This window comes from Giraffa tippelskirchi, chromosome 10, assembly GCF_054371585.1.
Source record: "Giraffa tippelskirchi isolate mGirTip1 chromosome 10, T2T-mGirTip1v1.2.pri, whole genome shotgun sequence".
NCBI classification, from domain to species: Eukaryota; Metazoa; Chordata; class Mammalia; order Artiodactyla; family Giraffidae; genus Giraffa; species Giraffa tippelskirchi.
Window position 1 is genome coordinate 153731248 of NC_137284.1, and position 27557 is coordinate 153758804.

Below are 27557 nucleotides of genomic sequence, written 5' to 3' on the forward strand. Positions count from 1 at the left end.
CTTTTTCTTTTTAAAAGACAGGTAGAAATGTTCTCTTTTCTTTTAAAGAATATGATATCTAAGGAAGATATGTTTTGTTTTGAGAAAAGTGAATTACCTTTGGGTTTAAAAATTATAGCAAAAAATAATCCAAATATCCATCAACTGGTGAATAAATAAGCAAATTATAGTATGTAGTAGAATATTACTCAGTAATATATGGGAACTGAATGTGGATACATCTTACAGCGGGCTTCCCTGGTGGCTCAGTGGTAAAGAATCCATCTGCCAATGCAGGAGACATGGGTTCGATCTCTGGGTCAGGAAGGTCCCCTGGAGAAGGAAATGACAACCCACTCCAGTATTCTTGTCTGGAAAAGCCCATGGACAGAGAAGCCTGGTGGGCTACAATCCATGTGGTCATAAAATTCAGACATGTCTTCATGACTGAACAACATTTTATAGCATGGATGAACATCAAAAACATTATACTAAGTGAAAGAAGCCAGACACAAAGGTCAGACTTTTGTAGATTTAGTCATTCGAGTTTAATGAAATAAACTTAGCCCAGTTTTATCACTCTATAATATTCCTTTGTTTCTTATGGGGAGAAAAAATCATGTTAGGTCCTTTTTAAAGCATTCTGATTTTATACTGGAAAGAATAAGGCAACATATGTCAAATCATTTTGAGAAGATACACATTAGTTTTCTTTTAAGTCTGATGAATGCAAGCCATAATACTACTGAGTAAATTCTTACCAAACTGAAGCTTCTGGGCTCAGTTTCAATGCTTTATTTAATATTATTCCCACCAGCTTTCTTCTTACAGGGCACCATCAAGATGATGGTTAATATCCTTGCAAATTGCCTTCTGGATGGGCTTACTATCCTCAGCGTGCTCTCTGTTAAGGTTTTCACAGTAGCACAGGCTTGTGTTGGTTTAGCGCTAACCTTAGCTATTGTTAAGGAGACTTTCTTTTGTTCTCAGTGATCTAACAAGCAGTAATTTCACAATCTTTAGAAGTTGGCCTTAATACAATGTCTGGTACACTTCTGAACATGGTAATTTTTAGGTGCTTTCAATTGCCAAAGTAGCAAATTGATACACTCAGGGGACTTTCGACAGCATCTCTCCCAGAGCAGATGACACTCCTGTGACCGCGTTTCCCTGGCCTCCAGTGCTAGCTGCAGAAACTGCCATCTGGACTCTGAATTCCGAGAAAAGTGTCATCCTCTCTGGGCTAGGACTCAGGGTCACAAAATGGCTCTTTCCGGGAGCAAAATGAAGTTGTCAAGAGCATATTGGCGGTGACTCTGCCAGGCACCATTCCGATATAACAAACTCGCCATCCTATTTTTATTACACATTACTAATTCTAGAGAAAGATAGGACTTTCCCTCTTTTAATACAGGATGGTTCAAAGGTCAAGACAATTCAAACAAGGGCAGCAGGGTCCTGCAATGAAAATGCAGCAGTCTAGTCGTGCGGTACGTCTGTGCAGGGGCGGGGAGAAGTGTCACGTCTGCCTCTCTAGAAAGGGCACTTTAATCAAAAGACTGATGGCGCGATGAGCTTTGAATTTGTTGTTCTGTTTCTCCCGCATCTGCATGAAATTGTGTCTTTGAAACCATATATTACTGAAATGAGTGATACCGGAGAGGAGCATATGCTCTGAAATAAACAGAAAAACGGAACAGCGTGATAGCATGCTTTGCCCACTTTTACAGCCTCTGTGGTGGCGCGGAGTGCGAGAGGTGTGGGGGGATGTCTGGGGGACGGTGTCCCCCATTACACACGGGCACTCGTGACTTTCCTTCCCTGGAGGTCTCCTTAGATGGGTCATGACAGTCGGACAAAAAGCCCCTGGCTGCTGTTCAAACACAGTGTGAAAAATGAACTTCAAAAGTATAAAGAACAGTGGAGATGAAATCCGATTCTCTAGTACTTCTCTCACAGATGGAATAAAAACCTTCCTTCCTGCAGCGTCAGAGCTCACTCTGGCCCTCTCAGCTCCAAAGAAGCAGGGGTTCTTTGGGCAGAGGTCTGTGCTTCCTTGGTGCAGAGGCTGAAACTCCCTCTTCTCCTCAGCTCCATGCATCACTACACAGGCACACAGCCGTCCCCCACCCACGTGCAGAAGGTGGTTCCTCAGGGGCAAGAAACAGAGTCACCAAGGTTTTGTGCATGATCACCCCTCCATTGATCATGCAGGTTTTCTACAGAAAACCCTATTTTTTTTTGCCTGTGAGTGTCCAGTTTTCCCAATGCCAATGATTGAAAAGACTATCCTTTTCCTATTGTGTATTCTTGACTCCTTTGTCATAAATTAATTAACCATTTGTGTCTGGATTTTTTTCTTGGGTTTCCTGTAGAAAAACTGTTAGAACTAATGAACAAATTCAGTAAAGTTGCAGGATACAAAAATCAACAGACAAAAATATATTGTGGTTCTATTTACTAATAATGAACTGCCAGAAAGAGAAATTAAGGAAACAGTCCCATTTATAACTGCATCAAAAAGAATAAATTGGGAATAAATTCAACAGGAGGTAGATCTGTATATTCAAAAGTGTAAGACATTAATGAAGGAAATTGAAGAAGACATAAATAAATGGAAAGATATTCCATGCTTACAGATTAGAAGAGTTAATATTAAAATGTCCATACCACCCAAAGCAATTGACAGATTCAGTGCAATCTCTATCAAAATTCCAGTGGTATCTTTCACAGATATAGAACAAATAACCCTAAAATTTGTATGGAACCATAAAAGACCCTGATATCATCTGCAAATAGTAATGGTTTTACTTCTTCTTTTCAAATTGGATGCCTTTTATTTCTTTTTCTTGCCTGATTGCTATGGATAGGACTTCTAATACTATGTTGAATAAGAGTGGCAAGAGTGAGTGTCCTTGTTTTGTTCCTAATCTTAGAGGAAAAGTGCTTTGTCTTTTCACCATTGAAACTGGTGTTAACTGTGGGCTTGTTATATATGGCCTTTGTTATGTTGAGGTACGTTCCCTCTGTACTCACCTTAAGAGTTTGGGGGTTGTTTAAAATAACTTTATTTATTTGGTTAGTTATTTTTGGCTATGCTGGGACTTCATTGCTGTGTGTGGCCTTCCTCTATTTGCAGCGAGCAGGGGCTACTCTTTGTTGTAATGCATGGGCTTCTCATTACTGTGGCTTCTCTCGTGGAGCTTGGGCTCTAGGTGTGCAGGCTTCAGTAGTTATGGCACATGGCTTGGTTGCCCCACAGCATATGGGATCTTCCTGGACCAGGGGTTGAAGTGGTGTCCCCTGCATTGCAAGGCAAACTCTTAATCACTGGACCACCAGGGAAACCTTGTTGAAAGTTTCTATCATGGACAGATGTTGAATTTTGTTAAATGCTTTTGTGCATCTGTTGAGATGATCATATGCTTTCTCTGTGAAATAAAAGGTGAGCTCAGTTGAAGAGTGAACAAGAAGCTTCTTAGGTCACAAATTCAAGTGGGTGCATGTGTTTTGGCAACAGCAGACTATGAGTTCTCTTGGAGACAGGTTGAGATGGAGGCATCTGTAGCATGAGCACCTGCAGAAGGTCATTGTTCGAAATGCAAGCCTGGAGCTCAGGTAGGAGGGTGGGGCTAGACATACGCAGTGTGAACATGACCACAGGTGTGTGTTGTAGCCGCAGGATTGTATTCATGCACCATTTAATACATATAAACTGAATGACAATTATGAACTCCAGGAGCTGCAAAGAACATGAAGATAAAGTGACTTGGCTCCCAACTTCCAGATAGTCAGTCTGAGGGATGCAGCCATTTAACAGGTGATAATCATGCAGCATGATCAAGGCTCTAACAGATAGGACAGACCTCATCAATGTCATGTGAAAATATACCTCTCTCTGCTACTGAGACTCAGAGAAAGCTTGAATGGGAAAACACCGTGTGTGTTTAGATGTTTAGAGGAGAAGAACACATACCAACAAAGCCGGTAAAAAATAAAGCGGGGGGGGATGTTTTTGGTGGTGGGAACAAGTGTGAGTGGTGTTGCTACAACATGTGAAATGTTTAGAAACGTGGTATTTCCATAGGATGGCATTAAAGCCAGAAGCAAAGACCATCAAAGTCCATGGCCCCAGGTTACAGAGCAAGAAAGAAAGAAATGGGATGTGAAGATAACAATGCAAGGAGAACTGGAACACAGACCTCCTGACTCTCACGCCAGTGTCTTCCGGGCAGTGGTTTCTGTCTCATAGACAAGCTTCCACTGGTTGGAATACGCAAGGCCTGGAAGTCTGCTTGGGAAGGGACAGCATTTTCTGAGCTCCATTCCCAAGCAGATGGTGCCTGGATCAACAGCTTCTAGACTAGGTGGTGCTTCATATGCATAGTTATAACCTGGTCACCTTGTGAGTCTCTAGGGTCTCCTTTATGGATCTGTAGGATTTATCTTATGCTGGAGGTGTAACTGCTACACTCTCAGGACTGGAGTACTTGCCGGGGACGTCTGTCTGTAGAGCCTTGGGTTATGACCTAAGCTTCCTCAGCACATTGCTTCCCCCCACTTCACATGGTTATTCTGTGTGTCTCGAGAATCTCCTAGGAATCTGTCAGTGTATCGGCCTTCATTCTACTTTACTCTAACCCTAAAGGGGCTTTCCAGGTGGCACTAGTGGTAGAGAACCTGCCTGCCAATGCAGGAGATATAAGAGACGCAGGTTCGATCCCTGGTTCAGGAAGATCCCCTGGAGGAGGGCATGACAACAGATTCCAGTATTCTTGCCTGAAGAATCCTATGGACGGAGGAACCTGGCGGGCTACAGTCCAGGGGGTCACAAAGAGTCAGACATGACTGAAGCAACTTAACACGCACAATCCCAAAAGACACAAAGAATAGAGGATAGAACCTAGGAAATCCAACCCCACAACTGACTGCAAAGTTTAATAGAAAAGATTCTGTTTCAACAAATATATGCAGTGATGTGCTCTTTGCTTGTTTGTTTACACTCAGGTTTGTCTGTCTTTGCAAATATAATAGTCAACTTATAATTTAAATTTACTTCTTATTTCAGTAAAATTTTCCTCCAGTGATGATTCTAAACACTGATAATAACTGTACAACATGACAGATGTTGCAGGTATAGGAAACTGTGCTGAATTGACACTGACTGCTGTCTATACCAGGGTCTCCCAGAATATAGGAAGCCTGGTGCTACTTAGAATATGGACTGTCCTTCTCTGCAGACCAATTAGCCTCACCCTGCCAAGGGAACAGACTGCAGGCTGGGCCGGACCTCCGTTCCTCCCCCTCAAATCAACCTGCACAATGATAGCTGATGACAAACTGTCAAAACAAGTCCTTGGCTTACCATTTTTCAAAAAGTCAGTGTAAGATATGAGTAGATTATTAAGCTTCCCAAAAAGTTAGATTCAGAATTAAGGTTTGATTTTCGTGCTGATAAGAAGAGAATTGGGATATCATACAAAGTCAAGATGCAAGGTTCGCAAATATGATCATTGCTAACGAATGGATGAGACTGACTGAAGGATCAACACAGTTGTAAACACCAGTGCTGACTGCAAATCATGCTTGGTGATGGTTACACAGGTGGTATAATTGCTGACTTTTCAGAGACAAATTGTAGTATTTCTAAAATCACCTGAGGCCAGGAGAAGCTGTGATTAGGTGGGATAAAGTTGCCTCAGGTGAAATCAACCATCAGCCAATAGAGCAAAGAATAGTGAAGGTAAAGCCAAAACAAACTTTTAAATTCCCAAACACCAGAATCCAGAATGTGCATATGACCTTTTTATTACTTGCTTGGATTGGAAGAAAAAAATAGAAACAAGAACTTGCATTTATGTGTTTGAAAAAAGCTTTGTTGAACACACACTCTGTCAAGTATTTATCTGAGACCAGAAACAAAAGCTGGGCTCTAATGGATCTTAAACTCTAGTGGGAGAAGGGGGAAACAGAAAGTAAACAATAAACAAAGTAGTATGCCATGTATCTGGTGATAATAAATGCTGAGGAGTAAACAGGACTGGGTAGGGGATAGGAAGGGGAGGAGTGATGCTATTCTAGGCAGGTTATTAAGAGCGAGGAGCACTGATTAGGTGTCACTGAGCAGCATCTGAATGGAGAGAGGATGAGATCTGGTGAATACTAGGGAGGGAGGATTCCAGGGAGAGATGGCAGCTGCAAAAGACTCGAGGTGGGAGTGAGCTTGGATGTTTGAGGAACAGCAGCAGGTGGCATGGCTGGAACAGCTAGAGGACGGAAAGGGGGAGCAGATGCAGTTAGAGCAGGGAATACAGAGGGTGGAGGTGGGAGTGGTGGTGGTTGTTCAGTCGCCAAGTCGAGTCTGAACTGTTTGCAACCCCATGGACCGCAGCCCTGTCCTTCACCATCTCCCAGAGATTTCTCAAATAAATGTCATTTGAGTCAGTGATGCCATCCAACCATCTCATCCTCTGTCGTCCCCTTCTCCTCCTGCCCTCAGTCTTTCTCAGCATCAGGGTCTTTTCCAGTGAGTCGACTCTTCACATCAGGTGGCCATAGTATTGGAGCGTCAGCATCAGTCCTTCCAATGAATATTCAGGACTGATTTCCTTTAGGATGGACTGGTTTAATCTCCTTGCAGTCCAAGGGACTCTCAAGAGTCTTCTCCAAAACCACAATTTGAAAGCATCAATTCATCAGCACTTAGCCTTCTTTATAGCCTATAGCCTAGTTCTCACATCCAAGCTTCCCTGGTGGCTCAGATGGTAAAGCATCTGCCTACAATGTGGGAGACCCGGGTGCAATCCCTGGGTTGGGAAGATCCCCTGGAGAAGGAAATGGCAACCCATTCCAGTACTCTTGCCTGGAAAAATCCCATGGACAGAGGAACCTGGTAGGCTACAGTCCATGGAGTCACAAAGAGTCAGACACAACTGAGTGACTTCACTCACTCTCACATCCATACATGACTACAGGAAAAACCATAGTTTTGACTATACAGACCTTTGTTGGCCAAGTTACGTCTCTGCTTTTTAATACACCGTCCAGGTTTGTCATAGCTTTCCTTCCATGGAATAGGCAGAACCCTTATTATAAAGGGTTTGGAGACTGGATTTGACATTGAGGCAGCAAAGAGCTACTGAAGAGAGCAGCTTTGTGAAAACTCCCCCTGGGAGAGTTAGAGGGTGTGTTCAGAGTGAGCACACCTGGACTAAGGAGATGCAGAGGAGACTAAGGTGATGCTCCAGATTAGGGGGAAGACGTAGAAGAGGGGTGGAAGGAAGCGGGGAGGGACTTGAGAGAGACAAAGGAGGAAGAATTGTGGAGTCCATGAGAGACAGGAGAAAGCACAGGGACTCTGATCTCCATCCTAAGAGATGAAATAACACTCTGCCTTCTAGGGAGATGGGAGTGGGACGTGGAGAATGTCCGGAGGGAAGATTGTGTCTTCCACTTGAGCACATGGTGTTGACTTGCATGGAAGAGTCAGCAATAGACCTGTGGCTACTTTGGCAAGAATAATTATCAGTGTAAATTCAGCAAACATCCCTTGTGTCAAGCTAAGAGCAGGAGGTGGAGCAGAGGTGGGAAAGATGGTGCCATTGCTCTCAGGGACTTATGTTCAGCAAACAGTGAACAAGCAGGCAAATGATGTAATTGCAGATAGTGATGAACAGTGTAATTCAATAAAAGGTGCTCAGAAAGCGCATAATGGAAGCCCCAGCTTTTAATGGATGGTCCAAGACATCATCTCTGAGGACATGACGTTTAAGCTGAAGCCTGAAGAAAGCCAAGCACAGCCAGGGAAGGGGTGACTGGTTGCAGCGGGACATAACAACAGGACAAAAGCCCGGTGACAAGCATGAGGTTAGCAATAGAGAAATAGAGAAAGGTGTTATTCTTAATATAAGGTGGGACAATGAGTCCAGGCAGGTTATAAGGAAAATTAACAATTAGAATGAGAGAAGCAGATGGCTTTGCTAAGTTTTGGAGTTTATTCCCTAATAGGCATCTTAATAAAATTACTCATCCAGAGCTCCAAGGCAACAGTAACCAAAGAATGCATCTGAACGTTGTGTGATTTGTTACATTCATTGTAATCAAGCTGAAATCAGTTGTGTTGCTGGGGGAAAAAAATGTGACTAATTGACATGATGTGAAGGTCTTTGAAGAATCTCATTTAATATCACCAGGTTAATCAGCAGACTAATAAAACAAGTTTTAGTTAAATAGTTACAAGGAAACAATTCTTCTGTGCTGTGGTGTCAAGTCTTTTGTTGTCAAGGGAAAAAAAAAAGAATGAGGGCAAATTTTAGAGGTTTTGCTGTTTGAATAAGCATCCCTCTTACCCACTTGAAAAATATAACGCATTATTGTTACTGAATTTTTGTCATCTCACTGTTTTTCTGTGAGATTGGAGGACTTTGAATTTGTGCCACTTTTATTAACTGCTGTGCCGTCAAGAAAGGCTTTAGCATCTTAGCTCCCCAGGAGAGGGGCCTGGTAATGGATGGATAATTAGTGACTCTGCAGGTTTGGTACACTGTGAACAAGAAAGGCGTTCTGCCTCCACTCAACAGCAGGTGTGATCTGTGACATCGAGTTGCCCACTATATAAGCAGTGACTTACTCTGCTGTTAAAGGATGCCCATGTTTTTCAGATAGCAGCACAGTACTGTCTTGAGAGTAGTATGACAGGGTTAAAGGTCAAGGCTCATTATTTTAATATCATCAGGTTTTATTTTCTCTTTTAACTTGTTAAATAGAGAAGACAGGATTAGTTCAAGAAGCCTTGGCATTAAGGCTTATCCTTCCCTCCTGATCTTTTTGCCACCCCCCTGATAATGTCTTCATCAGAGTGAGCTGGAGGTGAGGAAGCCAGCCTGAGATCTTCTCAGAGGCATGTTTATGTGGGGTTGATTCGGGCTAATGCCCTCTGGGAAGAACAGTCATCATAGCGATTGTAGCTATTGATCAATATCGGCCCAATCATCACAGCTTTCATCCTCTCCTCTTTGTAAATTTCTTTGATTTTTTTGACCACAAATACGTTCAAGACCTCCACTGTCTTGTAGAATCTGCACTTGCTTCTGGTTGGTCCAGATGCTTCTGGTTGGACGAATCCCCATGGTTGGTCCCTCACACTCATGGGGCTTCCCTATTTTGTTCATTCATGTCTGCTTGCTTAGGGCCTCATTACCTTGACCTCTTGAAGTTTGATTATTTGAAACATGACACTGCCCTTCAGGTTCATCAGTGACCTACTAAGCTTTGACGTTGATCAAGCTTTACCCTGCACCTTGCTGGGACAGTTGGTCCTCATCTACCTGCTGTAAATGCTAGGAGCTGGAGGTACAGAAGCAATGTCCAGATGGAGCATCCTGTCTGCAGGGGACCTGAGCGCAGAAAACAGCCAAACACAACAGGATTGAATGTAGTAATGCAGGTCCGTATAGAGTGGCTTAACACAAGATTGTTGTTGTTTAGTTGCTAAGTCATACCAGACCCTTTGTGACCCCATGGACTACAGCACACCAGGCTTCCCTGTCCCTTCAGTATCTCCTGGAGTTTGCTAAGACTCATGTCCATTGAGGAGAAGGCAATGGCATCCCACTCCAGTACTCTTGCCTGGAAAATCCCATGGACGGAGGAGCCTGGTAGGCTACAGTCCATGGGGTCGCTAAGAGTCGGACACGACAGAGCAACTTCACTTTCACTTTTCCCTTCATGCACTGGAGAAGGAAATGCCAACCCACTCCAGTATTCTTGCCTGGTGAATCCCAGGGACGGTGGAGCCTGGTGGGCTGCCGTCTATGGGGTCGCACAGAGTCGGACATGACTGAAGCAACTTAGCAGCAGTAGCAGCATGTCCATTGAAAACTTTGACTTCTCATTACTAAAAAAACTGAAGTGCAGATATCATGAAAACACTCAACCATTTCTCCAACCACAAATTCTACTTCTCAACACTGACCTCACCAGTCTAACTGATTGCCCCATGGTTCCTGAAATGAACCATGGGCTTCCCTTGTGGCTCAGCTGGTAAAGAATCCGCCTGCAATGCAGGAGACCTGGGTTCGATCCCTGGCTTGGGAAGATCCCCTGGAGAAGGGAATGGCTACCCACTCCATATTCTGGCCTGGAGAATTCCATGGACCATATAGTCCATGGGATTGCAAAGAGTTAGACACAACTGAGCCACTTTCACTTTCCTGAAATGAGTTGGATGTTTCCTAGCTTCACACCTTAGCCCAGCCATTCAGGTTCTGAAAGGCTCATATCCTCTTTACAGTTTTCTAGAACCTACCTGTCCATCAAAGGTGCAGTCAGATCTGTGTCTTCTCGGAGGCTCCCCAATGTACCTTAGTCCTTGGTAATCACTCCCTTCTGCAAAATCCCACAGGACCCATTGTCTGAACCACTCCTAAGTTTAATGTGCACCTTTTTTCATCTAATTATGTGTGCCCTATCAGAAATCAAGGCACAAGGCTGTCATAATTATTGTTGTTGTTTTTCATGTTGAACTCTTTGTGACCACATGGACTGTACCCTGCCAGGCTCCTCTGTCCTCCACTGTCTCCCGGAGTTTGCTCAGGTTCATATCCAATGAGCCAGTGATGCTATCCGCCCATCTCATCCTCTGCCACCCCTTCTCCTTCTGTCTTCAGTCTTCCCCGGCATCAGCGTCTTTTCCAATGAGATGCTCATTTTATATTTTAAAATAAAATGAAAATGAATAAAATCAAGGCTTAGCCTATCGAGACGGTCCATATAAATAATAGGCCAAGGGAAAGCATGTTTAATCAAATAACTACAGTATTTACTGGAGAATGAAAATAAAAAGGAGCAGCCAGTACTCATACAAATTATTGTCCCTGGGATTCAGTTAATTCCTTCTTCACTTGTTCTGTAAGGAGGAAAAGAAATATTAAAATAATTGGCCAAAGTTTTTCCAGTAAAAAGACTCAAATAGTGCTTTCCTGTGTCCTACGAACAGCATGTGTTTCCATTCGATCACGCTGGTATTATTAATCACATCTGTTACTGGGGTGATGGTTCAAAGGGATTAGCCAGAGTTGCTGAGGGGACGTGAAGGCCCGAGACCGCTATAGAAACTGAGGCCAAGTTAACTTAGAGTGAGTCGGTCTGTTCTGTTCCCTCTAATGCTGCTCAGAATTACAAACTCCCATCTAATCTGCCACTTCAATTCCATTCAAATTAACAAAATCTAATTCATTTGAATAGGATTCAGAGTGATTTGATTCAACTCAATCAAATTCTGCTCAGTGGAATCAGCCCTTGATTGAAATCTATTAAGTTCAATTCAATAAAATAAATTTAAATATTATGCAGTGAAATTAATTTTTAATTGATTAGCATTTCAGTTCAGGTCCATCTTGATCTGAACCTCAATTCTCCATTTCTAAATTTGGTCCCTATTCAAATAAATGAAATACAGTAAAATCTGATGTAATTCTGAAAGATGCAATGTGAAGCTAATCAGCTTCCTTCGTTTCTATTCAGCCCTAATCAAATGAGTTTAGTGACATTCAATCACAGAGAGATAAAATGTTCACCTTTAATACCAAATTGAATGTTTATATTATAACTTCAAAATTATAAGTTTTCACAACTTCACATCACTGTCTTCAGTGTGAACTCCACAAGACATTTCTGGATTCATTCTTTGTTTTGTCTTTTTCTTAACACAGAACAACTTAGAACTAGATGGTTGGGAATCAAAAAATAGTATTGTTATCTGATTTAGCAAAGTGATTTCACAAAAGTTATAGGTGGCCTATTGATGGCCTCTTGTGCCTATGAAAATGCCAAGATACATAATTTTTAATTTTATTTTTAAAGCTCTTACTCTAAATAGTAAAATATAAGCATTTGGGCTCAGGATTGTGGTTATGAAATTGCAAAAAGTAAAAGGGGGGATTGGGGAGCCTGGTGGGCTGCCGTCTACGGGGTCGCACAGAGTCGGACACGACTGAAGCGACTTAGCAGCAGCAGCAGCAGCATAGTGACTAAATTATTCAAAGAAAAAATAATTGTAAATTTTAAATGGAGCTGTTGCTGTGATCAGTACTATTATGACCTCATCAGATTGAACCTAGAAAATAGGTCCTGGACTGGTGTACCAAGGGGACAATTATTCTGTGAACTGAAGCCACTCTGTCATTTCCCCAGGTCGTGTGTGGATAAAGATAAGGATCACTAGGACATTAGTGACAGGGTCTCAAGATTTTCCTCTGAGATTCTTATTCTGTAGATCTTATTCTATATGCCAGGACATCTGTATGGTTCACAAGAGCCTGAGATGAATCTTATTTTAGTTCAGTTGGAAACCCTTCCCTATACCGATTTCTCACTAGAGGGAAGAATCTCAGAAGCAGTCACCCCATGACGTTCCTTCTGAGCCCCCTCTTTCTCTGAGGATCCTGAGACGGGCTGCCTTGATCTGGTGCCTGGAAGTGATTGCATTAAGGGCCAATTTCACATGGTGGAGAAGAGAGACTTCCTGCACTTAAGCCCCAGAACTCAGGACTAGCGGCCTGTTCCTCCTTCCAATGCTGGGGTCAAGGACAGCTGTCAGCAGCATCTTTAGGGCTCTGCAACCCTTGGACTGTGAACACCTCTTACTGAAGGAAAAAGAGATTCTGGCCTGCTCGATCTTTCAAGTTATAACTATCAGATTATTTGGAGAGCTCTGTAGTAGCTATAGCACCTTCAGATTTCCTCTCTGCTCCAAGCCTAATCTGGAACTTAGGGTAAGGACTCTTTTATCTTTCTTCTTCTCTAGGTCATTTGCATTGGGAGGAAGGTTCTCACAAGTACCAAAATGTTTTGCACCTACAGTCTAGAATTATACCAAATAAGGATGTCTTTACTCGATAAGGCTATTTGTAAGGCTTTCTCAGACAACCATTTTGTCTTTTTGCATTTCTTTTTCTTGGGGATGGTTGTGATCACTGCCTCCTCCTGTACAATGTTACAAACCTCCATCCATAGTTCTTCAGGCACTCTATCAGATCTAGTCCCTTGAATCTGTTTATCACTTCCACTGTATAAGGGATTTGATTTAGAGCATATCTAAATGGCCTAGTGGTTTTCCCTATGTTCTTCAATTTAAGTCTGAATTTTTCAATAAGGAGCTCATGATAGCTACAGTCAGCTCCTGGTCTTGTTTTTGCTGACTGTATAGTTTCTTTATCTTCAGCTGCAAAGAATATAATCAGTCTGATTTTGGTGTTGACCGTCTGGTGATGTCCATGTGTAGAGTCTTCTCTTGTGTTGTTGGAAGAGGGTGTTTGCTATGACCAGTACATTCTCTTGGCAAAGCTCTGTAGCCTTTGCCCAGCTTCATTCTCTACTCCAAGGCCAAATTTGCCTGTTACTCCAGGTATCTCTTGACTTCCTACTTTTGCATTCCAGTCCCCTATGATGAAAAGAACATTTTTTTCTTTTCTTTTTTTTTTTTTTTTGGTGTTGGTTCTAGAAGGTCTTGTAGGTCATCATAGAACCATTCAACTTCAGCTTCTTCAGCATCAGTGGTTGGGACACAGTCTTGATTACTACGGTTACTTAATAAGCATATTGTCACCATAGATTATCGTAGTCTGATTCGAGTGTTCAGTTGAAATTTGTTGATCAAGTATAGGAAAAAATGATTGGGTTGTGCTGCAGTAAGAATGGAATTGTATTGTGAGATTTTTCAGAGTATGAGTCTTTCTTTAGAATGAGATCTTGAACTATCAGTTCAGTTCAGTTTAGTTGCTCAGTTGTGTCCGACTCTTTGTGACCCCATGAATCACAGCATGCCAGGCCTCCCTGTCCATCACCAGCTCCCCGAGTTTACCCAAACTCATGTCCATTGAGTCAGGGATGCCATCCAGCCATCTCATCCTCTGTCATCCCCTTCTCCTCCTGCCCCCAATCCTTCCCAGCATCAGGGTCTTTTCCAATGAGTCAACTCTTTGCATGAAGTGGCCAAAGTATTGGAGTTTCAGCTTCAACATCAGCCCTTCCAAAGAACACCCAGGTTTGATCTGCTTTAGGATGGACTGGTTGGATCTCCTTGCAGTCCAAGGGACTCTCAAGAGTCTTCTCCAACACCACAGTTCAAAAGCATCAATTCTTTGGCGCTCAGCTTTCTTCACAGTCCAACTCTCACATCCATACATGACCACTGGAAAAACCATAGCCTTGATTAGACGGACCTTTGTTGGCAAAGTAATGTCTCTGCTTTTTAATATGCTATCTAGGTTGGTCATAACTTTCCTTCCAAGGAGTAAGCGTCTTTTAATTTCATGGCTGCAGTCACCATCAGCAGTGATTCTGGAGCCCCCCAAAATAAAGTCTGACAGTTTCCACTGTTTCCCCGTCTATTTCCCATGAAGTGATGGGACCAGATGCCATGATCTTAGTTTTCTGAATGTTGAGCTTTAAGCCAACTGTTTCACTCTCCTCTCTCACTTTCATCAAGAGGCTTTTTAGTTCCTCTTCATTTTCTGCCATAAGGGTGGTGTCATCTGCATATCTGGGTCTTCAAACAGCCAAAATAATCCAGACAGCTTGAGCCCAGGGCGTACAGTAAAGGAGCTGCCAGCAGAGGGCGCTAAGCAGAGCTCTGTTTCCTCTGCTAAAAAGCCCCTTGCGATTCTTGAACGTAATTTGTAGATAAGCAGATAGTAGGAGATATAATAAGGCTAGGTTTCATCAAGCTCCAAATAGGCTTTTAAGTTTTCATTTTGGAGACAATAAACCTTTCTGGTATTGTTTTCAATATTCTGTAGAAATGGATGGAATGGAACTTATTAAATGTCCAGTGATGGTACTGGGTCTTATCATAGCTATACCAAGACACTGTTTCTGTAAATAGATTATTAGGTTATTTTGCATAACTCCGAGGTTCTAAAGAATGCACTGAAAGTCACAGGTATGTGCCACGTTTGTGTCAAGCGGTCCCCATGTATTTGCCCTTGTGTTTCTGAAACAACTTGTTATTGGAGAAAATAATAGAGATCTATTGGCTTCTTTAAATTTGAGGAAAACAAGTTGTCTCTTCTCTTTCTCTCTTCTTCAGTCATCCAACCCATAATGAATCCTCAACATAATAAAATTTGGTTTAGTACAAAGTGCCATGATCACATTTAATTCACTCCATATCTGGCTGTCTTAATAAAATATCCCTTACTTTCATAATTTAGCTTCTAGTTAACCTTGAATATGGTTTATCAGTACATAATCTTGTTGCAAAGATTACTCCTACTCAGCGTAGTTAACAAAAATCTTCATATCCTGAGGTCAGAGAAATTCTTGAACTCTTAGCACCGGGTAATTAAATTGTTTCTTTTCTCACCACTTCTTATTCTTGTCTTTTAAAAAGTCTTTCCATTTTTATCGCCTTTAACTTCTTTTCTCCAAAGCCAATTAACAGGTAAATAATGATCTGTAAAGCAGAAAGTAGCACTTCATTAGCATAGCACTGAAATAAGGCAGTTCTTTGCTCAACACAAGTTGAACCATTCTCATCCCACTGAATATAAAATATATACCAAGTTAATAAATTATAATGATTTGATTTAACCAAATTAGCCAGTGCTAATAACAAAGGGTACAACTTGATTTTTCTCTGGAATGTGTTGTTCTTATTGGCATTCGTCTGTTCCCGGGAGATGTGAAAACAGCTAAGTAAAACATTTTGTACTGCACTTAACTTATTTTCCTAGGAAGGAGAGCAAACTAACATTGATTTTGCACCACCCTACCTGGGAACATTAGCTAGAGAAGACGAGATGTGACTAGAGTAAAGGTAGGGGCTGGGGGGAAAGAGCTGGGAAATTGAACTCCTCTCCCTGGTCACTAGCGTGTCTCCTTGCACAGAACACGAGAAACATAATCACTGCTGATCATCTTCTTGGATTGCATCCTGATGTCTATCGAGAGTCCCTCCCTACAGGAACTGAGGTCTGCCATGTGAGGTTGGTTCAGAGCCTGGGTCCCATGCAGAGCGTGGGGCTCCTGCTAGAACACCCGAGGCCCAGACACCTTAACAGTGCGGCTCCCTCTCCTGGGCTTCCTGATACTCCCTGTAGGGAACCAGCTAGACCTTTCTCCGCTTCCCCTACAGTGCTTTTCTCAAGAGTTCCATGCTAAAGGAGCAGCTGATGATAACCTTGCTTTCTCGACTGACATTGTCCTGATTTCATAAAGAATCCTGAGCCACACAGCTTCTCTGGTTCATGCAATTTATCATCACTCTCTGTGACAAGAATGTGACCATGGTAGGTTGTTGCTACTGGTGCCTGGGAGGAACAATCAGAAATTGAACTGAGGTTCTGAGATACACACTCTTTCATTGCCTATTTGATGTACAGGCAGGGCAAGGGTGTTTCCTGCCAGGGAAGCCATTGACTCCAGTTTCAGGTGTTCTGATTGTTTCTTCCCCTCCACCGCGTGGGTTAGTATCCCCTAATGTCCCAAAGCAATGAGAGTAAACGAAATTTCTTCTAACGGAAAGAATTTAGCATTAGGTAAGCTTGGAAAGAAGCACAGTGATGATGAGAGGTGATAGTCGGTGTAGGTCATGTTCTGCACTTTCAGTGACAGGTTGTGGCCTTTGCAATGCCAGCATGGCAGCGTCCACCTTTGTCCTCTTCCTGTAACACGGCCAGGGATGGAATCAGCAGAGACCTAATGCAGCTTACTAACCCAGTGACCCGGCTCAGGTTTCATTGTTTCCATAAATGCAATTTTTAAGCATTATTTTTTTAACTCTTGACTACATCAAAAGAAAACAAGAGTAGTTTATTATCGGCCAAGTTTCCAATATTGAAAAGCATCAGAAATTGGATATGTTCCTCTGCCCTGATGGAAAGAGAAGGGAGAAGCAAGACAACTTGGCTGTAGAAAGAAAACTCAGCCCCCTGTACACTGGGACAGGCGCCAGAGAGATGGGAGACAGGGTTTCAGAATGGAAGACCTGGCTTCTTGTCCCGTCAGAACATGGTGCTGAAATCTCCCTCTCTGCTATTGGCCAGACCAAGTCTAATGTATTTCTTAAAAATCAGGTGCCAAAAATGATCTGGTGAAGGGAAGAATAGTTAACTTTTCCAAATTAAGTCAAAACAACTGGAAAATCTGGAAATTTGTATGGAGTTAAAGAATACCTGCATAACTCCTTTCCAAGTTCAGAACATATACTCCATTCATTACATCAAGCCTGAACTCTCAGTACAGTTTTATAACTTTAAATCACCTACCTCTAAAGAAAAAGCAAAAATGAAAAACTATTGGCATCTCTCAGAAGACAGAGCAGCAGTTTTTACACGGTTCCAATACAGCTCTTTCTTCCTTTATTGTATTACTTGCTTAGGTGTTGTTGACTGTTCAGGGGTCCCAGCCTCTGGGATCCGATGTCTGATTTCTATCATTATGTAGTATGGGCTTCCCTAGTAGCTCAGACCATAAAGCCTCCACCTAGAATGCAGGAGACCAGGGTTCGATCCCTGGGTCAGAAGGATCCCCTGGAGAGGGAAATGGCAACCCATTCTAGTATGGACAGAGGAGCCTGGTGGCTACAGTCCATGGGGTCGCAAAGGGTTGGACATGACTGAGTGACTAACACACATGTAGTCATAACAGGAATAAAGTGCGCAATAAATGTGATGCACTTTTATCATCCCCAAACCATCCCCCTCCAACCCCGATCTGTGGAAAGGTCGTTTTCTGTGAAATCAGTCCCTGGCACCAGAAATTTGGGGCACCTCTAGTTTAGAGTATAGCTTACAGAGTGCAGGATTTTTTATTTCTAAGCACCAGCACATGCACAGATGTGTGCTTGAGACAATGTGCCCCTGACGTCCTGAAACGGTGGGGATTAGAATGGAATTTTAGCCGCACACATGGAGACTTTAACTGTTGAGTGCAGGTTTACTGGCCACACGGCCTCCACCAGATTCTGTTCATTCCCCAGCCTCCTGCAAGGGCAGCAGTCCTCAGAGCCTCCCCTTTTCTTTCCTTTGCCTTCCCTGCTCTGCCTGCTGCTGCCTGGCCACTTCTTCCCATCATTCCCCTGAAACTCCTCTCCACAAACACCGTCTAGCTGTCAAATTAAAAAAAAAAAAAAAAAGTTAAAACCTTCATCTTAATGAACTCTGCTATGAAATCTGACGATGCTGACCACGCCGCTCTTCTGGAAATTCCTTGCTTGTTTCTCCTCCACCCGCTCAGACTGTCTTCTTTCTTGCCCTCCACCATGGCCAGCTCCTCCTCTTTTCTGCTCTCTAAATGCTGCTGGAATCCAAAAGATTCCAGTGACTTCTCTCCTGCTGCCAGTGATTTAGGCTGATGGCTCCTAAAAGGGGATTTTCAGCCCAGAGAATGCTCCTGAGACCCAGTCTCTGAGAGCCAGTTGCCCATTTCATGTGTCAGGGTCCTCATCCTTTCTTCTTCATTCCTTAGATTTCTCACCTTCTTCCCTATGATCTACTGGATGGTGAAGCACACCGCCATCCTCTTAGTCACCTGAGCCCGAAATTTGGGATTAATCCACACACCGTCTCCCCACCCAAATCCCAATGATCCCTCACTGGAATCTTATTATTTCTCTTTGATATTAACACAGGAGCATCATACTTGGCCTCCGTGACTCCATCCCCCAAAATCTGCCTTTCATCTCACTGCAAATCTTCACAAACACAAACGTGACCATGAAAATGCCCTGCTTAAAATACTTCAATGGTTTCCCATTAGTTTCAGAATGAAGTATGGCTTTCTTAAGAAGGAGGAAATCAACACTGAAAAGAAAGAATAAACCAATGCAAAATAGCTTATTTGGACAAAGTTTGTGGTGCTGTGGCCCTCACCCACTGTCTGATGTGACCTGCTCCTGCTTCCCTCTCGGATAGATCTTTTCAGCCCTATTCTACTGTCAGTGGATGTACAATCTGTGTGTGCTCCGTATAGAACTTTACCGTTCTTTCTCCTTTGCCTAGGGGTCCTCATCTCACTTACATCCTTATTCACCTGGGTAACCTAACCATCAAGACATAGCTCCAGTACGTTCCCTCTTCCAGGAAACTTCCCTTTCTGACTTCCCTTCCTCACCTACCCTCCATAATTAAATTCCACACTCAATCTGTATCTTTTTCCTCCATTATCCTGCTGAGTTTCTTATAATGTTTGACACATAAAGGAAACGCAATAGATGTCTGACCAGTGAATGAATGAATGAATGAATGGGTGAATATTAAGCCAAATAATAAAGCAAAATAGGATGGGATAAAGAGCATTGTTCAATGTCTTATGAAGAAAAGTGTCAAACTTCCAGTTTGGGAGCTTCTCTGCTGTGTAATTGAAAGAGTAACTTAACCTTTCTGTACCTAGGTTGCTTACTTGTAAAATAAGATCCTACTACTGCATGATGAAAGTCCACGTTTCTCTCTGCTAGTCTGTCATCTCCATGCCTATTCTTTCATCGAAAAGCACAACTAGCCATGACCTTAGTTGTACATTAGAGACTTGATGCATGGCGTACATCCCCTCATACTTTGTGGGTATACCCCATCTGGGCAGCCACTTTACAGAACAGGCTTCTTAACTCCTGAAGCTTGAATGTAAAATCTTTCAGAGGAAGAGGTGCTTATCCTGGTGGGAAAGCTTGAGCTTACCATCCCCTCTGAAGTTTCTTATTACATTTCCCTATTATTGAAATGCCCTGACTTCTAAGAGGGTTGAGCGGTGTTCAGGGCATCAGAGAGCCACGTGGCTCCTGGATTGGGGGGACGTAACTGTGACGTGATGGAGACTGGGCGCGGGTCCCATTTCAGTGTGCTTTCCCCCTTTCTTGTAGATGGAAGCCCTTACACCTGGTGGGTTGGCAAAGCCAACGAGAAGCACTACTACTGGGGAGGCTCTGGGCCTGGAATTCAGAAATGTGCCTGCGGCATCGAGCGCAACTGCACGGACCCCAGATACTACTGCAACTGTGACGCGGATTACAAGCAGTGGTGAGTGCGGGGGCCTGGCGTGCGAGCTCCCCTCCCGGCCTGCCTGGAGGCCAGACTAATTAGTTGGGAGAGAAAGTGTGAAAAGTGCTGAAATAATAAGAGAATAGGTTAGAAAGGTTCGGGACTAACCCAGCTGACAAATGTCAGGAACGTTCTGAAAACTATAAAAGCCGAAAGAGGTCAGTGCTACAAGGGTGTGCATTTAGAAATAGAAGAACACATAATTGATGTATTCATATTTTATTCAAAGAGGAAAATAATGAGGCATGTAGTAGACGGTGATTTGCATTATAAAATGTGCTTTGTGACAATACAGGGGGTGGCCGCGGGCAGGGAGCCGTGTGCAGGCGTGTGTGAGCACAAACAGCCTCCTGCGGTGAGTGCTCCCACCTCCTACAGTGTTTGCTTTGAGGAGCTGGATGAGAAAAAAAAAGAAAAGACAGAGGTGGGAAAAGAAAGGGAAGATTGTGCTTTGCTCTCATCTTCCGCAACAGTGCTTGCCGGTCTGCTTTCCTTTCGTGCCTTGAGCTGTTTATAACTCTGATACAAATCAGTTCAAAGAAGATATATTTGGGGTTTCTTTTATCCCTCTACTGGGTTTGTCCTGCTTCACGGCGAATGGCTGTGTCTGTGTCCGTAATAGATAAAGATAAATCAGCTGTCATTCTGTGGGGGAAAAGGCCCCAGAAGTTTTGAGTGGAAAATACAAGCCTGAGAGTCCCGTTCTTCCCATAAGCTCACATCTTGCAACAGCTTCTCAGTCTCTGACACGGGAAGAGGCGGCTGTGCTCCATCCCCGCCTCTGGGTGGCAGCAGAGAGCAGAGCCCCGAATTTCTTCATGTGACCGACCCCAGTTGCCTATAGTCGCCCCGGTTTTAATTGATACTAGCAGCAACGCACAGAGTCGGACACGACTGAAGCGACTTAGCAGCAGCAGCAGCAACTATGTAGAGGACAGTTTACAAGATAAGTTCATCCTACCAGTTAACTGAAAACTAGTTCTGCATGTAAAGTTGTATGCTTGTCAGGTTGGATGCCTACCTGACATTTTCCAAAAGCCATTTCTTTTTCTTGAGTAAATGATATTGTTACGGAGGCTATACATTTTGGTGGCTTAGAATTTTTGTGCACGTGTATAAATAGCTATAATTACTCTTTAACTGTGATTTATGGTCAAGAGGAAATAATGTATATATATATTTATATATATATACGTACCTTTAGCTCTCCTTCCCTTGGCAACCATAAGTCTGTTCTCCATGTCTGTAGTCTGTTTTTGTTTCATAGATAGGTTGATTTGTCTCACATTTAGGTTCCACATATAAATGTTATATGGTATTTGTCTTTCTCTGTCAGACTTACTTTGCTTAGTATGATCATCTCCAGGTCTATCTGTACTGCTGCAAATGGCATTATTTCATTCTTTTTTATGGCTAAGTAATAGTCCATTGTGTTTGTATTATATCTACTTTATCCATGCATCTGTCAATGGACATTTAGATGCCACCACATCTTGGCTATTGTAAATAGTGCTGCTATGGACATCGGGCTGCATGTATCTTTTTTAAATTTGAGTTTGGTATGGGTATATGTCCGGGGGTAGGATTGATGGAATCAGTAAAAATTTCTTAAAGCACAGATGGATAAATTAGGGTCCAGGAAAATTTTACTTCCAGTTACATTGGAAATAAGAAGTGAAGAGAAGATTAAGACCTAGATTTCCAAACTTCCAGTCCAGTGTTTTTCTACAATATCATGATCTAGGAAGACTACTCATGTTGGTTTTATATTTTTTAATGATATATGAATTTAATGTTTTCACTAGTTATATGTAAGTTTTAAATTTAAAGCTTAAACAATAGACCACATATTTTATGTTCTTTTTTAAAGGACTCTAAAGATTAGATTAAGCATGTATTCTTATTTACTAGAGTACAACACACAAAAATGGCGCTGTGATAAATTAGATTGTAGCTCTGAGCACACTTCTTTCTCACAGCAAAGTGGCAGTGGGCTGCAAGAACTATAACCATCTTAATAATTGCCTGATTATCTATGCCTTGAGAAGTTTTGCACAGTTATTTCTGAGATTGGATGTAATTTAACATTTATGATTTACTATTCACAGCAATAGTAAATATTCCCACCTACGGTGCCAGAATCCTAATTAAGCGAGCCTGGTCTCAGCTAAGTGCCCACCACTGGGTAATCCCTGGCCTCGGACAGCCTGACTCAATGAGCTAAATCATCATATTGGACACTAGTGATTCCAAAATGGAGCTGCAGGGAAGGCAGCCCGTTCGCTGCTTCAGTGCCCGTCTCGCACTGTACTTGTAGAATTTCTGGATAAGGGTTTCCTGGCCAAGATCAGCACAGACATGGGAGCACAGTGTTTGTGGTATGATTAGTCATCAGTTCTCACCTCACCGTGCTTCCCTGGTGGCTCAGACAGTAAAGAATCTGCCTGTGATGCAGGAGACCTGGGTTCAAGCCCTGGGTCAGGAAGATTCCCTTGGAGAAGGAAATAGCTACCCACGCCAGTATTCTGGCCTGGAGAATTCCACGGTAGAAAGGCCAGTCACATACTTACTGGCCGTGCCCAATTCCATGGGCCCTGAAAGGAACTGACGTGTCTGTGGAGCTTTTTCCTGGGTCAGAAATAACCCACGACGATGTTTATAGGCAGCAGAATCTCTTCATTTTTTCAAAGCCAGAACCTTCACATATGATCAGCTCAGCCGATTATCCAATCGCTAACAGCAAAATATTTGGAATGCTTTGAAAAGAAATCATTCTACATTTTTTCATCATTGATCATTTCATCTAATTTTCTCAATAACAGTTTTCTGTGAAACATGTTCAGTTTTACTCAAAGTGAAATGTTTCTATGTGCATTCTCATCCCTCATGTTGTTCAACAATAACAATGGTGAACATTTATTGAGTGCTAATTATGCACCAGACACTGTTCCAAAGTGTTTAAATGTATCATGCCATTTAAACATCACATTGACCCAATGAGGAAGGTGCTGTTTTTCCTCATTTTGCAAATGAGGCAATTAAACCCCAGAGAGCTTAGATTACTTCCACAAGGTCACACAGTTAACAAGAGGGATAGCAGAGATTCAGACCCAGGGCAGGCAGACTCCAGACTCATGCTTAGGTGTTAACCAGCAAGATACAAAGTCTGTAGAAATTTTAGCATTTGTACTATATACAGTATGATTTCATTTCTTCCAATTTTTAAAACTGCGATAAAATATACATTAAAAAGTTTACTATCTTACCAAATTGTTAAGTATAGTTCAGAGGTATTAAGTACATTCACTTTGTTGTGCAACCAATGCCACAATCCATCTCCAGAGGTCTTTTCATCTTGAAAAACCAAAATGCTCTATCCATTATAAAATAAATCCCCATTTCTCCCTGCCCCCAGCTGCTAGTAACCACCATTCTTCTTTCTGTCTCTATGAATTCTGCTGTTCTGGAACCTCATGTAAATGGAATCATGCAGTCTTATTTCACTTAAGCATAATGTCCTCAAGGTTCTTTTGTGCTGTTGTTGTTCAGTCGCTCAGTCGTGTCCGACTCTTTGTGACCTCATTGACTGTGGCACGCCAGGCTTTCCTGTCCTTCACCATCTCCCACAGCTTGCTCACACTCATGTCCATTGAGTCAGTGATGCCATCCAACCATCTCATCCTCTGTCATCCCCTTCTCCTCCTACCTTCAATCCTTCCCAGCAACAGGGCCTTTTCCAGTGAGTTGGCTCTTTGGATCAAGTAGCCCGAGTATTGGGGCTTCAGCTTCAGCACCAGTCCTTCCAATGCATATTCAGGATTGATTACCTTTAATATTGACTGATTTGATCTCCTTGTAGTCCGAGGGACTCTCAAGAGTCTTCTCCAACACCACAGTTTAAAAGCATCAATTCTTTGGTGCTCAGCTTTCTTTATGGTCCAACTCTCACGACCATACATGACTACTGTGTTGTTGCATGTATCAGAATCTCCTTTCTCTTTAAGTCTGAACACTAGTTCATTGGATGTGTACACATTTCGTCTTTCATCAGTAGACACATGGGTTGCTGCTGCTTCTTAGCAATTGTCAATTTTGTTGCCGTGAACTTGAGTGTGTGATTTCAATTTTATTATCTACTTTTACTCACCTCTGTGCTGTTCTTTATTTAGTTTTTTAAAAATCTCATTTCGATTTTACTTTAAGAGTAATTTTGTCATGAAAGTAGTGAAAGCAATGACAAAATAAATGTTTCAGAAGTATTTACCAGTGAAATACAGATGCGTACTCTCACTTGGGAGTATCCTCTCATTTAAACATCAAATCTATCATACAATACAGGTATTATCGTGTCTGACTCTTTGTGACCCCATGGACTGGAGCCTGCCAGGCTCCTCTGTCCATGGGATTTCCCAGGCCAGAATACTGGAGTGGGTAGCCATTCCCTTCTCCAGAGGATCTTCCCCACTCACGGATCGAACTTGAATCTCCTGCATTGCAGGCAGATTCTTAACCATCAGAGCCATGAGAGAAGTACAATTTTATCATAAATAAGTTCAAATTATTTTCTAAATGTAATCTGGTTTTGAATCTTCTCTCTGTTGCTAGCTTAGTGACCTTGAACAAGTTGCAAAAGCTCTCTGTGATCGTTTCCTTAGAAAAGAATTGAAATGGTGATAATACCTACATTGTATGATAGATGTGGTGTTTAAATGAGAGGACACTTCTAAGTGAGAGTGCACGTCTGTATTTTACCGGCAAATACTCCCCAAACATTTATTTTGTCATTGTTTTGACTGCGTCCCGTAAGCACATTCCCATTACACACTCAGAGTTCTGTCATGATGTCACTTATGAGAAATGCTCTTCTGGTTGCTAAACAGGCCAAGACAGTAGTTGATACTCAAATATGTATGTGCATATAAAATAAACTATTTAAATGGGTAGCTACTGATACATTTCCCTTTTAGATACATAAATGCAGATGCCCTTTTGACCTAATGAAGGCCATCTTAAAATTTAAAAGGAAGAAAGAAAAAGAAAACTTTATTTTAATCCCTTTTAGCCCCACAGCGTGTGTTTCAGTACCGCATTGCCAGAATGGACTGCAGAAAGGTTCTACAGCCCTGGGTATTTTGCTCCTTATATTTACTCTACTGAGGTTCACTGGCCAGATTTTCTGTACCATAAAGATGCTTCTGAACAGGATTTTCATCAAGAATCTAGCAGCTAAACTCATTCAGAAGAGGAACTGCTTTCCAATATGTGGGTCAGGGCTAAGGGCCCAAGGGAAGGGCCTCTGCTGTTTCATTAGGAATCCACCTCGGGGGGTGAAACAGAAAATATCAGCCAGGCTTATCCAGCAGGTGCCGGATAGCTCAAGGTACAGCACAGCCTTTGAGTTAAGAGACCCGTTGGCATTGAGGACAGGGAGATGTCTCTCTTAGTTTTCAGAAGCAGCATAAAAATGATATATTATATTCTGTCTCAGGGACATTTTGGTGCCAACTTGCTTGGCACAGCATAGAATTCTCCTGTCATCTCGTGGACTGTATCCTGACAGAAAGGTAATTGGGAACGAGAGAAGATGTCAGCAGAGTGTCAATATGGTTTGACCAGTGCCCCTAAATAATATTGATGACTGGAAAGGGAGAGGGGTTAGTCAGGTGCGAGCCTGTCAAATGCTCAGAGTGTGCTATGGGTTCCAAAATAGATACAGCTACCCACAGAATGCTAAATGGACTTGAACAGAATACGTTATTTAGTGATCTTGAGAAAAAACAGAGTTAAGATCCAAGAGAGATTTATAAGAAAGCACAGTTCATTTTCCATCAGCATCCCTCTCTCCAACATGCTTTAAAAAGAGGGAGAGCTATCGTTATATTTTCCAGGAAAAAAATTGCATTCCTCCTAAAAATCAATCATGAGAAAAGGCTCGAATTAAAAGACATGTCACTCAGTTGAAAGCAAAGTGCTGATGAAGCAACAGTGAGGCAGGTTGTCAGTGTGGGTCATAGGGAATCCACACATGATGGAGTCTATTTGTTTCTTTACTCTGTGTCCCATTGAAAGATAAAATTGATCATCACATTTTCATCAGTGAAAAAGCTGGCATAAGACTCAGCATTCAAAAAACTAAGATCATGGCATCTGGTCCCATTACTTCAAGGCAAATAGATGGGGAAACAATGGAAACAGTGAATCTGTCTCACCATCTCATCCTCTACTGTCCTCTTCTCTTTTTGCCTTCAGTCTTTCCCAGCATCAGGGCCTTTTCCAAAGAGTCAGCTCTTTGCATCAGGTAGTCAAAGTGTTGGAGCTTCAGCTTCAGCATAAATCTTTCCACTGAATATTCAGAGTTTATTTCCTTTAGGATGGACTGGTTGGATTTCCTTGCAGTCCAAGGGACTCTCAAGAGTCTTCTCCAGCACAGCAGTTCAAAAGCATCAATCCTTTGGTCCTGAGGCTTCTTTATGATCCAACTCCATACATGACCTCTGGAAAAATCATAGCTTTGACTATACGGATCTTTGTTGACAAAGTGATATCTCTGCTTTTTAGTACACTGTCTAGGTTTGCCGTAGCTTTCTTTCCAAGAAGCAAGCGTCTTTTAATTTCATGGCTGAAGTCACTGTCTGCAGTGCCTTTGGAGCCCAAGAAAATAAAATCTGTCAGTGCTTTCACTTTTTCCCCATCTATTTGCCATGATGTGATGGAACTGGATGCCGTGATCTTAGTTTTTTGAATGTTGAGTTTTAAGCCAGCTTTTTCACTCTTTTATGCAGGGAGGTAAATGATTGAGATGGAAATATAGAATGTTTGGAGAAACTGAGGAAGTCAGCTTGGGTGATAGTATTTGCCCACCTGTCTTTGTCAGCACTGAAAATGATGCACTTTGACTGTAGGCTAGTGTGGTGGGGGGATAATGGTTCCCAAAGATGCTCACATCCTAATCCTCAAACCCTGTGAAAATGTTCCCTTACATGGCAGAAGGGGCTTTCAGATTGTGGCTAAGGATGAGAACCTGGAGATGAGAGATTATCCTGGATTATCGGGGCGGGGGGGGGGCAGTATAAATAGATGAGTCCCAGCTATGATCTTAAAAAAATCTGATATCTAATGACAGAAAAAGTATCAGAGAGATGGTATATTGCTGTTTTTGAAGACGAAAGAGGAAGTCCATGAGCCAAAAAAATGTAGGCATTTTCTAAAAGCTGGAAAAGAAAAGAAAATGGATTCCGTCACAGAAGCTCGAGAAAAACAACTTGGCCCTGACAATACCTTGATCTTAACACAGTCAGACTCACGTGGGAATTCCAGTCTACAGAGCTGTGTTGTGCATGCTTAGTCGCTCAGTCATGTTGGGCTCTGTGTGACCCCATGGACTGTAGCCCACCAGGCCCCTCTGTTCATGGGATTCTCCAGGTGAGAATACTGGACTGGGTTGCCATGCCCTCCTCCGGGGGATCTTCCCAACCCAGGGATCAAACCCATGTCTCCCGCATTATAGGTAGATTCTTTACTGTCTGAGCCACCAGGGAAGCC

The 27557-nt window shown here is 42.5% G+C and overlaps 1 protein-coding gene and 1 long non-coding RNA gene across 5 annotated transcripts in view; one reads left to right on the plus strand and one right to left on the minus strand.

The window, feature by feature from the left end:
- CNTNAP2 (contactin associated protein 2) overlaps positions 1 to 27557 on the plus strand; it is a 2222175-nt gene that overhangs the window by 1737859 nt on the left and 456759 nt on the right. For all 4 annotated transcript variants that reach the window (XM_081537160.1, XM_081537161.1, XM_081537162.1 and 1 more), the window contains one exon: positions 19838 to 19994. In XM_081537160.1, coding sequence (XP_081393286.1) covers positions 19838 to 19994 — 157 coding nt within the window. The remainder of the gene's footprint in view (positions 1 to 19837; positions 19995 to 27557) is intronic.
- Positions 10782 to 13478, minus strand: LOC145524616 (uncharacterized). The gene is made up of 2 exons (XR_014067715.1): positions 12982 to 13478; positions 10782 to 10885 (listed from the first exon to the last, which is right to left on the minus strand). It is a non-coding gene; the product is annotated as an uncharacterized LOC145524616 (long non-coding RNA).